The sequence below is a fragment of the Puma concolor genome, chromosome D4 (assembly GCF_028749965.1).
Source record: "Puma concolor isolate L17-30 chromosome D4, mPumCon1.1.hap2, whole genome shotgun sequence".
Classification (NCBI taxonomy): domain Eukaryota; kingdom Metazoa; phylum Chordata; class Mammalia; order Carnivora; family Felidae; genus Puma; species Puma concolor.
The window spans coordinates 82273241-82287293 of NC_141679.1; the positions used below are offsets into that span (position 1 = coordinate 82273241).

Genomic DNA, 14053 nt, shown 5'->3' on the forward strand with positions numbered 1-14053 from the left:
TTCTCTCCCTAAATTACTGTAATTATTTTCAAAAAGCTAGCAAAACTGATTACAGAAGTTCATTAAAGTAAGAAGGATACTAAGGGAATCAAAGTCCTTGAACCGTTATGAATTAGTTCCAGGAATTTATGTGGAAACAGGTTTCAACTGTACTTAAAGGGAATGAAAAAAGATATGGTTTCCCGAAGAAGAGGAAGTAGAGAGAGGTAGAAATGTGAAAACTGGAAGCCAAGATTTTGGTAGACCTTGAGCCAATTATTGAATCATAATGATCTCAATGGAAGATGGTTGCATATGCAAAGAAATGGATACAATCCAACATCCATGACACATATGAATTATCCCTGCTGAGCAGCAGAAACAGGGTCCAAAGGAGAAGAGACACTCATGAACATGCTCCCAGAGGTTCTGGCTAGGACTTCCTCCTGCCCATCAGTTTCCTCAGGCCCTGTTTCAGGTCTTTGTTTCTCAGGCTATAGATAAAAGGGTTCAGCATGGAGGTAAGAAGTGTGTAGACAAGTGTTGCCACACGATCTCTCACAGTGTAGTTGGACAGGGGCTGTAAATAGACGTAGAAGATGCTTCCATAAAAGAGGGTTACCACAGTGAGGTGAGAGCCACAGGTGGAGAAGGCTTTGCGTTTCCCAGCAGCTGAGGGGATCTTGAGAACTGTGATGAGGATTCGGATATAAGAGAAGGTGATGCACACAAAGGGGGTCACCAAAACAACAGAACCTTCTGACATTATCACGATTTCATTGAGAAATGTGGAGGAGCAGGACAATTTCAGCAGAGGGTTGATGTCACAGAGGAAGTGATGGATAACATTGTTGTCACAGAAGGTGAGACGATTCAGTAGCAGTGTGTGTAGGAGTGAGTGGAAGTGAGGAAATGAGCAGGATAAGGCCACCAGCAGGACACAGCGGTGGTGGTTCATGGTGGTGACATAGTGGAAGGGGTCACAGATGGCCACATAGCGGTCAAAGGCCATGACCACCAGGAGGAAGCTGTCAGTGTTGGCCAGAACGTAAATAAAATACATCTGTGTCAGACACTCAGCATAGGAGATGGTCTTCTCTGACAGGAAGTTCACTAGCATCCTAGGGACAATGGTTGTTGTAAAGCAAATGTCAGTGAAGGACAGGAAACTCAGGAAGAAATACATGGGGGTCTGGAGCTGGGGGTCAGAGTGGATGGCGAGGATGATGAGCAGGTTCCCTGTTATGGTGACCAGGTACATGGTGAGGAAGAGGATAAAGAGTGGCTTCTGGTCTTGAGGCTGGGAGGAGAGTCCCAGGAGGATGAACTCAGAAACACTGCTGGTTTGGTTGACTCTTTCCATGATCATGAAGCCAGCTAAAACAAAGCACATCTTACCATTTCACACAAATTGCTTTCATAACAAGCCAGTAACTATGTTTCTTCCTATGCTTACTTTTCACCCATAAGGTCATGATTAGCTACCATGTCGGCAACTTGTCAACTTTGTGGTGCCTGATGCTGCCCTCCCCTCTCAGCTTTCAGATTTCACACACTTCTGGTATTGATAGCATGGACTTTGGGAACAAGAATTTTCTTTCGGGAACAGAGTATAACTTTCCTAATTCAGCTTAATATTAAATCTTAAACATATTTGCCTATTGAGCACCTACTTTGTGTAAAGTGCTCTTCTGGGAGTAGGGACACCACTGTGAAAAAGGCAGAGACAGCCTGGCTTTTAGATCTTCCATTTTAATAAAGAATCTATCTATCTATCTATCTATCTATCTATCTATCTATCTATCTATCTATCTTAATCATCATCATCATCATCATCATCATCACCTATCATCTATCAATATCATCATACAGTTCTACATTCTATGAAGAAAAATAAACCACATAAGGGGATAGAGACTGACAAAAGTAGAGTGGGATTATTTTAGATTAGATGGTTTTATTTTTCTCTGTATCAAAACAAATGCTCAGTTATGTCATTCTGAGCTTTACCTTTGAAACTACTTGCCAAAAAAAGGGGGTTGATGAAATATTCAACAGGGAAATCAGAGGAATAATGAACTTAGGCCAGCAAAGTTTTGTTGTTGTGCTTCGTTTATCTTTAGCGGTACTTACTTAGAAGCTCATGTTCCTTAGTGAATGTCAACCTATCACTATCAGTCCATACAAACCCTTATTTTTAAATTTACTTTTTAACCTATTTTTCTTCTAGTTTCCTAAATCTGATCATGTTCCCATATCCTGGACATCCAACCATTAAGCAAGCATATGTCCTTCTATGCCAGCATCCATTTATTTAGTTATATCGATATCCTTAAAAAATATCTATTATTGCTTTGTCTAGGTATTTTTCCTTCCACTTACTTCAACAATTACTTCAATAATACTGTGGCATATACCTCATTCTTTCTTTTTCTATCTATGTATAATTTTGGAGATCTACCAATGTTCTGGCCCTTTACTTCTGACTCTTTCCATTGTATGCAAGCAGCACACTTACTATGTTTCCCTAAATGTCCTCTAAATCTTTGTTACCACGAACAACATAAACTCACATATCCTCATGCATACAAAGTGTTTTATTTATTTATTTAAAAACATTTTTTAATGTTTATTTATTTTTTACAGAGAGAGAGAGACAAATCGAGAGCAGGGGAGGGGTAGAGAGAGAAGGAGGCACAGAACCTGAAGGAGGCTTCAGGCTCTGAACTGTCAGCACAGAGCCCGATGTGGGGCTTGAACTCATGGACCGCGAGATCATGACCTGAGGTGAAGTTGGACACTTAACTGACTGAGCTACACAGGAGCCCCTACCTACAAAGTGTTTTAAATTATTCATCAAGACATTGAGAATGGACACATTGGATAGGCATTTTTTAAATAGCAGTTCAAAGAATCACCATTTGTTTATTCATTTGTTCATACAAGAATTAAATGCCCACTTTGCAGCTGGTTAGTATCAGGCAAATAATTAAGTATCTTTACATTTCAGTTTTCTTATCTGTAAATAGCTATACTAATATTTTTCCCCATAATATTTTTATGATGTTTTCATTTAAAACATGTGCTTAAAGCATTTAGAATGATTCCAGGGACAGAGTAAATATTTGATACCACTGTCTTTTCCCCATCACTGTTGGTGCCAATGACTTTTTCTCTAACTAGGTATTTGTACATTTTCTCAGAAGTAATGAATCTGAATACTAAAACAACACCAGTCCCCACACGTTAATGCTTTTATGGTCAGATTAACCTTAATATGAATTTACAAAGCTTTCTTAGATGGTGTATTTGTCCATATTTTGAATAATCTGAGAGTGAATCAGTAATTAAACACTTATCTTATACAGGTAGAATTTTGTTTAATCCTCACTGCAAACGTGTGAGGCATAAGCTATTTTTTTTATTTGACTGAGAGAGAAAGATAGAGCATGCAAGTAGGGGAGAGGCAGAAGGAGAGGGGGAGAGAATCTCAAGCAGGGTCCATGTTTAACGCAGAGCCTGATGCAGGGCTCGATCCCATGATGCAGGGATCGTGACCTGAGCCAAAATTAAGAGTTGGACACTCAACCAACTGAGCCACCCAGGTGCCCTGGCATAAGGTATTATTATTCCTATTTCCTTTTTCTAATGAGGAAGCAGATACAGAGATAAAATAATTTGCTAAACTCACACATCAAGTAAATGTCCAAAAATAGGTTTCAAATTCAGGATTAACTCTGAATCTCAAGATTTAAGTATTAACCACTTTTCATCTTCTCATATTTTTATAAAGCTATAAAATATGTCTGAAACAATCATGCACAGGATCAATTTTTTTTTCCAATTTCATCATTTTCTATTTTAACACATACACATCCCACACATTTTGTTTCCTTAAATGTTTCTCACCCCATGTTAAAAACAGACCTTTGCTGTTATGGTGGGATATCTTTTTTTTCTGTGTTAAACAGATTGCAGAATTTGAAAATTCTCATATGTGTGATTGGCAACAAAAATGGGGAATTTGGTCTTGGATGGCTGGGGTACTGTGTGTATATTAAGTCAAGGGTGTGGTAGAAAGTGCAATGGACTTGGAAGCACAGGTGGGGGGTGTACTTGAGCTCTATTACTTGTGCATTGAGTGATTTTAGATATTCTAAAGAGGAAATAGAACATATAAGTGGTTTGTAAAATATGCATCAGCAAAAATAAGTTATTTATGAAGGGGATACCTGGAGAGAGTGAGATGAAGATTTAAAGGGATCAAGTAAGGTTGGGTACCACTGTGTCTCATCTGGGCTGAGTATGTGGCAAACTAGAAAGCTTTGGAAGTGAGAATATGAGGGAATCATTCTCAAAGCGTGGGATGTGTTAGGGAGGGGGACTTTTGTGTATGTATGTAGCTTTTCCACTACACTCCCCATATCTACTTATTGGGAATCTGATTCCTTAAAAACCATGGTATACGGCACCTGGGTGGCTCAGATGGTTGAGTCCCAGCTCTTGATCATAGCTCAGTCATACTCTCACTGTCTTGGGATCGAGCCCCACTTTGGGCTCTGTGCTGAGCATGGAGCCTGTTTGGGATTCTCTCTCTCCCTCTCTCTCTGCCTCACCTCTGCTCATTCTCTCTCTCTCTCTCTCTCAAAATGAATAAATAAATAAATAAATAAATAAATAAATAAATAAATAACACCCCCCTCCCCAAATCATGGTATAATGACATACTGGCATAGGGATCAAATAGGGTGATCATAAAATACAAAGCCAGACTTAAATGTTAGGCTGAACTCTCATATACTGTGTCCATGTGATTTTTGGAGCTAAAGGAGCTAAAAGGAGGCTCAAATAAGTACCCATGTCAGGTGGACGGTCAGGTGGGCAGCCAGCATGCTGATATTCACTGTCCATATCCAGTTATCTTTTCACCCTTTCCAGTTTTAAAAAATCTTTTCTCCCTCCTGAACCCCTTTTCCAAATTGGTTAAGTTTATCTATCCATCAAAGCTGATCTTTGATCTTGTAGCCAGAGATAGCAAGAGGGGTTGGGAGGAAGGAGGAAAAAGCAGATAGGCAGATTGCTCTAGATTCCAGAGGGAAAAAGTTTTCTGATATTCCCTCACATCCTTATTCCTCACCCTCTGTCTCTCAGCATCCTTCAGTTGTTCTCTGTTCTGCAGAAGGCAGAGATGCCCAGATTCACTGTAGCAGGAACTCTCCTGGTCGGGGAAACTCTGTTGGCTTCTCATGAGTTTGCCTCTGCTCTCCTGGACTCCTTTGGGTCCTTGCTGGGCTGAGGAAGCTACAGTGGTTCATTCCAACTGGACCCCTCAAGAGAGTTTGCACTGTGACCTCTCTCTCAATACAGAAATCGCAATGGCAACCGAATTGAGCAGAGCTGTCCTTTGGGGAACAACAAACTCCTGAGGCCACCTTCTGAAGATAGAGGTTATTTCCAAGCCTTTCAAACTTACCATAACATCTCCAGGGCATGCTTTAGTGTCCTCAAGTATAGAGTAATCAAAGGGGAGGATGAGTGTATGTGTGTGTGTGTGTGTGTGTGTGTGGGTGTGTGTGTGTGTGTGTGTGTGTGTGTGTGTGTGTGTTTGGTTGAGTAGGGAGTGTTACAGTTTGGGTTCTGCAGGAACTTGACTTTCAGATGGAGATTAGCCTGTGGGGCATTTATTAGAGAGGGGTCTAGGGATCCACATCTGTAGAAGGGAGAGGAAGAAAGCAGAGTTGGGCAGAGGGAGAAGTTGGGTTGTGATACAGTCCTCATGAAGGTCTCAGCTGACCCTCCTGGGAACTCTGGAGCTAGGACATTGAGGGGGATGGCTCTTTATATCCTCATGTTGATCACTGGGTGTAGGCTGCCCTTGGATGGAAGAATGCTCGTGTGAAGCAGTTTCTTTCAGTCAAGGCTATCCCCAAAAAGAGCTTAAAGCTGAGGGCTACCTTACGAGGCAAACCTTGATGAATTATAGTGGAGTCATCATTCATTTTTGACCTGCAATTACACAGTGAGCTGATCTATTTATGAACCATGCTCAGGAGTTTTCTTCCTGTCAGCTGGTTATAGGGGATATTCTGTGCAGCCATAGCTTTCTGATCCCTCTCTTAGATCACTGGGTTTCTACAAATGATACTGGTATAATGGGTCCCCTGCATTTTTGCAGTGATTATCTTTCACCCTCAAGACTGTACATGTCTTTCTAAGGCTCCAACTTGCTAGTAACTTCTTGGTTGTCTGATCCATTTACCATGGTGTCATTGATGCAGTGGACCAGTGTGATGTTCTGTGGGATATCTAGATTGTCTGCATGTTTTACAACTATATTATGACAGAATTCAAGAGAGTTAGCAGAACCCTGGGGAAAACCATATACCATTTCCATTCAAAGTACACGCAAGCTGTTTCTGATCCTTTTGTGTATTAGAGGTGGAAAAGAATGCATCCACCAGATCAGTGGCTGCCAACCATGTAGCTAAGACCACATACTAGTCCTCAGTAGCAAATATACCACATCTGGGAAGATGGCTGAGATTGAGGCTACTCCTCGGTTGAGTTTGCAATAGTCCACTATCACCTTCCAGGGTCTGTCTTTTGTAGGGACTCAAATGGTGAATGAAGGAGAGAAATGATGGCTATCCTCTCTGGCATGCTTTCTCTGCCATTCCCCTCGGATTATTATTTTTGATTTATTGCCCTGACTTGGTGATGGGCAATTTCAGAGGATCCCCAAAGGTCAGGGATTCAATGTTGGGGATGTGCCAACTGCCAAGCATTCTTTGTAATTATATTTAAGGAGACTACTGAAGTCACACAGTGAGTCTGCAGATTAAGTGGACCCACTGTATAACCGATTTGGCCAGCACTCCATTTAATACCTTGTCCCCATTTGCATCCTCTCTAACAATGACACCATGATGAATTTTCCCCCATATAAATTTGCCCAAGTAAATGGCCATAGGTACCTCTGGGGAAGGACAGGGAGAATCATCATGAGCGCACTCTCTGTGGTGTTGCATGGCTTTTCCTTCTTGGGACGTGGTCTCTCCATCCGTCAGTGGATTCTGGGTCTGAAAAGTGGCTCAGGTCTAAAAATCGAGCAAGGGACTAGAATGATTTATTGAGTACACTCAGTCTCCTCATTCATCCTTTATTTTCTTTGTTCATAGAGATGGAACAGTACCCCTTACTGGTTGCTGATCTATTTTCTCACAGCAACCCTATCTCCATATTTTTCCCAGGTGAGGATTCCTTGACTGGCACTCTGACCTCACCACTTGTGATGGTTAATTTTCTTTGTGAAGTTGGCTAGGCTATGGTACCCAGTTACTTAACCAAATAGTAATTCAGGTGTTGCCATGGGGGTATTTTGTTGATGTGATTAACATCTACAATCAGTTGACTTTAAGTAAAGGAATATAATTTAAATAAATGAATAAAATATTTTATAAAGTATATATATATAAGTAAAGTAGAATAATGTTAAGTAAAGGAGATTACTCTTATTTAATCAGCTGAAGGTCTTAAGAGTCCAAGCAAAAAATGAGATTTCTTGGAGAAGAGACTCTGCCTCAAGACAGCCTGAATTTCCAGCCTGCAGATCTGTCTGCCCTGTGGATTTTGGACTTGTCAGCTCCCACAATGGCATAGGCCAATTCTTAAATTCTCTATCTCTCTTCCTCTCTCTGTCATATATACATTTCTGTGATGGCATATATTACCATTATTCTGACTTTCAGAAGAAAGTAGACCCATTATCAAAAGCATAAAATGGAAAATAAAGTCTTGTGTTCCTGTTTCCCATCCACAGTCTGCTACTAGCATAATTTAAAATTAAATGAAGACTTGGGTTGGTATGTTACAAACTTGAACAGTTATTAAAGTGTATGCTTCATTTGGCAAATTCATTAGGATGTTTGTCCCTTAGGCCAGCTTGTGTTTAGGAAACTGGCTGGGTTTAGTGCTTTAGCACCAGTATCTCATTTAATGCTGACAATAACCTTGCAGTCAAGGAACTGTTACCACCTGCCATAGGTCTGAGGGAGCAGAACGTAAGTCCCTTGCTTAGATGACCCAGTGGCAGAGTTTGTACTGATCTCAGGTCAGTCTGTGTCTAATGCCCTGGGATCAATCTCACCATTTGACTCTTTCCTGATCAAGCCTCAGCTCCTGCCCTGCAGAGTATCTCAGGGGAGTGAGGAGACCTGCAAGCTCTCAGGTGGCAGTGGAATGGTTGCTCTGATGGAAGCCAGGTCTTAAATTTGGGAGTCAGCAAGGGTCAGGTCTTATCCTGTTTTGGCCATTCTGTAAGGTATGGAAAGGCTGCCCCCATAGCTATTCAGAAGCCAAGGTGGCCATGGTCACTTCTGCTCTTCATGACATCAACATCAAGGACAACTTCTCCTGGGACTTGTGACTCAGCTCCTCTAGTTCCTTCACAGGTTACCTCCCAAGGGAAAGGCCAGAAATTGGGCAATTAGCCTATATAGGCTTCTGCTCTCATCAGAAGCTTGGGCTGTTCCCCCGGGGTATTAATCTTGTTGTGCATGAGGATCTTCTTGCCCATTTTTCTGCTGCTGGAAAACAGGGATGACACTTTCACAAGGTCCCTAGGTCGTGAGAAATTGTTCCTTGGATACCAGGTGTCCTGAACAAAAAGTGAAGGCCCAAGGAACAACCTCGACCAGAAGTGTCTGAGCTCACCAAGGAATGTTGCAGGTCAGAGGAAGATGGAGAATTACCACCTGGCACTGGATGTGTATTTTTTTGTGTTGTTTGTGTAACCAGGTGCACTTAGTGGTTAACTGACTCATGTACCAACTCTGTTCATGTAGACAGGGTTTCAATAGATTATGGAAGGAAAACTCTTCTTGGTAGTGTGTGTGTGTGTGTGTGTGTGTGTGTGTGTGTGTGTGTGTATTCGTGTGCTGTTTATGCTTATGTTTATGTGTGGTGTATTTGCATTGCTGCACATGTACCTATCTGTAAATAGTATGTGCTTTTTTGTGTGGGTTGTGCTTTGTTTGGATGACTGTGATGTTTATGTATTGTGTTGTGTGCAACAGTGTTTTATTTATCCGTTGTGTGTAAATTCATGTAAAAGTAACACAAACCCTGATTGTGTTTTACCTAGAATGAGTTTATGTCATGAAGAGAATGCATAGATCTGAGGTCTGTGATCGTGTGCATGTGTGTGTGACTACATGTGTGTTTTTACGTATAAAACACTCACACTCTGACTATTTTAACCAAGAATGGGTATAGAAGGGAGAGAACTAAAACCATGATAAGGCAACATGTGTGTGCGTGCATAGTTTTGTGTGTATGTCCATGGGTGTGTGTATGTGCATGGGTGTGTTTGTGTAAGGATGTGCGTGTGTATGTGTATGTGTTGGATAAACAGTCTGATAGCTACATTCTCCTCTTATGTCTTATCTCCTTTTATTTCAGACAGAGATATCCAGCTCCAAGAAGAGTCATTCTCAAGACAGGTTGTAAGCCATTTGTCCATGTGATTTGAAGACCCCACAGTGCACTGAGGGCACTTTTCTTCATTGGCCTTCCAAAATGCCATATTTCTACTCTTTGAAAAATTTTGTTTCAATGTTTACCTATTTTTTTTTTTTGAGGGAGAGAGAGAGAGAGCATGAGTGGTGGAGGGGCAGAGAGGGAGACACAGAATCTGAAGGAGGCTCCAGGCTCTGAGCTGTCAGCACAGAGCCCAACTCAGGGCCCGAACCCACAAACCGCGAGATCATGACACAAGATGTGAGACCATGGCCTGAGCCAAAGTCGGCTGCCCAACCGACTGAGCCTCCAGGTGCCCCAACCATATTTCTACTCTTGAGAACATGGTAGTGGTTAAGTGCTTAGGCTCTGGTGTCACACACATTTTTATTCAAATTCTTATTTTGACACTTCATTTTGGTGTGGGCTCAACCTCTGTGAGGCTAAGAAGGCTGAACTGTAAAGTGATAGGAATATTCCACCCAGTATGTGGCATGTGATAAGCATGCACTAAATGGGTGCTAGCATCATGATTATTCCCTAAAGGCATGAGATTTTAAACTTGCTAGTCACTTCTTGACTGTTCAGAGTATTTTGTGCAAAGGCAGGGGAAACATCCAAACAGTCTCTTTCAAACTCCAGCAGACAGCTTCCCTTCCTTTTCGTGAGGCAGTATCCAGCCGTTTCTTTCACACAGGGTTGGCTTGCATCAGGGTTCTATTCTTCCTGGTCCAACCATTGAAGGTGAAGATTCTACTTGACACAAAACTTTTGGATTTCACCCCCAAAATGCTTGAATTCCAAAGAGAAGTTTTATCCAATGAATGTCACTGGGCAGCCACGGATCAGCAGAAGGTTTAAGTCACTGCCCTCCATCTGGTCCCACTGACTGAGATGAGCTCAGAAATGGCTGAGCTCATCTGTGTTCTTTGAAGAGACTCTTCTATCAGATCCCTATCGTTAGAATGATGCTGTCTCACTGGGTTCCATCGTAGGGCTTCTGTATGTGGCCTCTAAGTCTGATTTAATTCCCAGCAAGGGAGCCTGGCCTTTACTGTGAAGACTATCAGAATCTCTATGCTTTATATCAGAGTCTATCAACCACTACATGCCATGGAGTATGTGACTTCACACCTGTTTCCACTATACTAAGATGAAAGAATTAACTGCTGGAATTTCTGCTTTACAGGCACTCAATAAATGTTTACTAATTAATGTAATTAAGTGCATGTGAAAGACCTTTGAAAATTGTAAAGTGTGGTGTAAGTAGGTGATCATACATTCTGGCTTGCCTAGGAAAATCTTGGTGTAGACCTATTGTTCTGGTATAATTATTATATAACGTCTCTCCTCAAACTTTTGTAAAAATTATTTTTAGAGGGAAAGGGAGAGTGCCTGGGCAGAGGGAGAGAGAGAGAAATCTTAAGCAGGCTGCATGCTCAGTGCAGATCCCAACGTAGGGCTTGATCCCACGACCCTGGGATCCTGACCTGAGCCGAAATCAAGAGTTGGATGTTCAACCGACTGAGCCAGCCAGGTGCCCCTCTTTTCATTCTTAAAGCATGCTGGCTTGGATAAGATAATATAGGGTCCTCATATGTATGAGTATAAGTAGGTAATCAAGCAGGTGGCTGGGGTAATTTTGAAGCCCTGAAACAATTCCAAACACGGACTAGAATATTCTGCCAAATGAACGAAGGGCAGGAACAGCAGAATGCTGAAGAGTAGGATCTCTGATTATGGTGACAAAGAGAAAGTCCCCAGGGTCATTCAGGGAGTAAATTATTGAGGTTGGAGTCCAATTCAAGATTTTTAGCTACAGGGCCCTAGCTCCTGGATCAGTACTCTATATTGGGCTCAATAATTGTGAGCTCTAGGGAGGAAGAGGATTGCATATTATATTTTCTGTTTTAATCTCAGTGCCAAGAAAGTATCTGGAACATGGTCAAGTAAGTAAAGAAATTTATGCTGGCCTCCTTTGAAGGAAATCTTGTTTGCTGTTGGAAATCCGATGTACTCTGTGACCACAATGGGGCAGATGGAAGACTCAGACAGCAAAATGTGTGGTGTGTCTGAATTTTGATACAGTTTCCAGGAGAAACAGCATGTGGCTGTAATGTACACATAGTGATGATAACCACCATATCTCAGTCCCTGACACTTCCTACTCCTTCCATCCCCAGCAGAGATAAGAACAACATGAGGCCTGAGAACCAGAGCAGCATGTCCGAGTTCCTCCTCCTGGGGCTCCCCATACGGCCAGAGCAGCAGGGCATGTTCTTCACCCTGTTCCTGGGCATGTACCTGACCACGGTGCTGGGGAACCTGCTCATCATCCTGCTCATCAGGCTGGACTCTCGCCTCCACACGCCCATGTACTTCTTCCTCAGCCACTTGGCCTTCTCTGATATCTCTTTCTCATCTGTCACCGTCCCAAAGATGCTGATGAACATGCAGACTCAGCACTTATCCATCCCCTATGTGGCATGCATTTCCCAGATGTATTTTTTCATATTTTTTGTCTGTCTTGACAATTTCCTTCTTGCAGTGATGGCATATGACAGGTATGTGGCCATCTGTCAACCACTCCACTACACCACTGTCATGAGGGAGGAGCTGTGTATCTTACTGGTGGCTGGATCCTGGTTCTTCTCGTGTGCCCATGCCCTATTGCATACTCTCCTTCTGTCCCGCCTGTCCTTCTGTGCTGACAATACCATCCCTCATTTCTTTTGTGATCTCACTGCCCTTTTGAAGTTGATCTGCTCAGACACCTCCCTCAATGAGCTAGTTATCTTCACCGAGGGGGGAGTCTTTGCCTTCCTGCCATTGTGTGCTATTTTGGGCTCTTATATTCACATTGGGGCCACCATCCTAGGGGTTCCCTCCATCAAGAGGATCTGCAAAGGCTTGTCCACCTGTGGCTCCCACCTCCTTGTGGTGTTTTTGTACTATGGGACTCTTGCAATGATTTACTTCATTCCTTCATCAAACAATTCCAAAGTCAAAGATATAATTGCTTCAGTTATATATACAGTGGTGACACCCATGTTAAACCCCTTTATCTATAGCCTGAGGAACAGGGACATGAAACTGGCTCTGGGGATACTTTATAGGAGGAAAATTATTTTTTCTAAGTAACAGTTACTCACTCATATTCTTAATTGTCCTAGTGATGTTTCCAGAGACACCTACTTGAAAAATTGTGTAGGTGACTGTTGTAGATAGCAAAAATGGCCAAATTACTTCACTGCCCCTCTTATAAATGTGGTTTGTTTCCTTACCCACTGAATCGGGACAGGACTTCTGACTGACTTTGACTAATAGATTCAGTGAAAGTGGTGTGAGATTTCCAAGCCTATGTAGACTCTGTTCATTCTCCTCTTGGAACCTTGAGACCACCATGTGAAATAGTCCAAGCTAGGGTGTGTGAATATGGGTGCCATGTGAGGGAGAACCAACATGCTCCAGCTAACAATCAACCAGCTCCCTGGTGACCTGGTAGGTGACAGCAGAAGCATGAGTGAGCCCTTGTTGTGATCAGTTGAACCAAACCCAGATGAGAAGCCCTATCCAGCTAGCACATTCCCTGCTCAAATTGCAAGTGCAGGGAATTGTCATATAAACAAGTGGTTGTTGTTAAGCCACTAAATTTGGGGATGGTTTGTTATGCAGCAAAAGCTAACTGATACATTGACTGCCTTTGTTTCCTTGTTTTCCTTGATTTCAATGGTCTCTCCCCCCTTTTTGATCCCCACTTGGATTGTATTCCCTGCCTATTTTTCAGGTTATGATCTCCATAACCTATTGCCTTAGTCTTAGGTATCTTTTCTTGTCCTCATTATTCTCCCATAAGCATTGGTATATGGCATTATCAGCAACTCTCATTTTTGTCAAGTCAACATTTTAAGGTATGGCCTTATCTATCTGAAGAGATATAAATGAATTGCTGTGATATCAAAACACATGAACTTCTTTTTCTGAAGGAAGGTTACACATTCTGTTTCTTCTTGAAGAAGAGAAACAAGCTTAGACTAAGATTTGCGGTCTAAATTATGTTGCATTTTGTATAAGTTATACCTTCTGACCCCTTCACTTACTGATGCCAAGTTAAAGAGATAAGAATTCTCAAATGTGAGGGGCGCCTAGGTGGCTCAGTCAGTTAAGTGTCTGACTCTTGATTTCAGCTCAGGTTACAATCTCATGGTTCGTGAGTTTGAGTCCCACATTGGGCTCTTCGCTGACAGTGTGGAGCCTCCTTGGGATTCTCTCTCTCTCTCCCTTGCTCCCTACCCCTCTCTGCACTCTCTTTCTCAAAAAATTAAAAAAACTATTGGGGCACCTGGGTGGCTCAGTCGGTTAAGCGTCCGACTTCAGCTCAGGTCACGATCTCGCGGTCCGTGATTTGGGCCCTGTATCTGGCTCTGGGCTGATGGCTCAGAGCCTGGAGCCTGCTTCCGATTCTGTGTCTCTCTCTCTCTCTGCCCCTCCCCCATTCATGCTCTGTCTCCCTCTGTCTCAAAAATAAATAAACGTTAAAAAAATTTTTTTTAATTAA

General features: G+C 42.2%; 2 protein-coding genes across 2 annotated transcripts; one reads left to right on the forward strand and one right to left on the reverse strand.

Annotated features, from left to right (window-relative positions):
• Positions 1–412: 412 nt before the first annotated feature.
• LOC112850696 (olfactory receptor 1L8-like) lies at positions 413–1364 on the reverse strand. Its single transcript, XM_086683937.1, has one exon. It carries the CDS (start codon positions 1346–1348, stop codon positions 413–415), a length of 936 nt encoding a protein of 311 aa, XP_086540063.1. The 5' UTR covers positions 1349–1364.
• A 10190-nt stretch (positions 1365–11554) lies between these two features.
• On the forward strand, positions 11555–12727 carry LOC112849574 (olfactory receptor 1J4-like). Its single transcript, XM_025913239.2, has one exon. The coding sequence runs from the start codon at positions 11626–11628 to the stop codon at positions 12634–12636; it is 1011 nt and encodes a 336-aa protein (XP_025769024.2). The 5' UTR covers positions 11555–11625; the 3' UTR covers positions 12637–12727.
• Positions 12728–14053: the final 1326 nt, after the last annotated feature.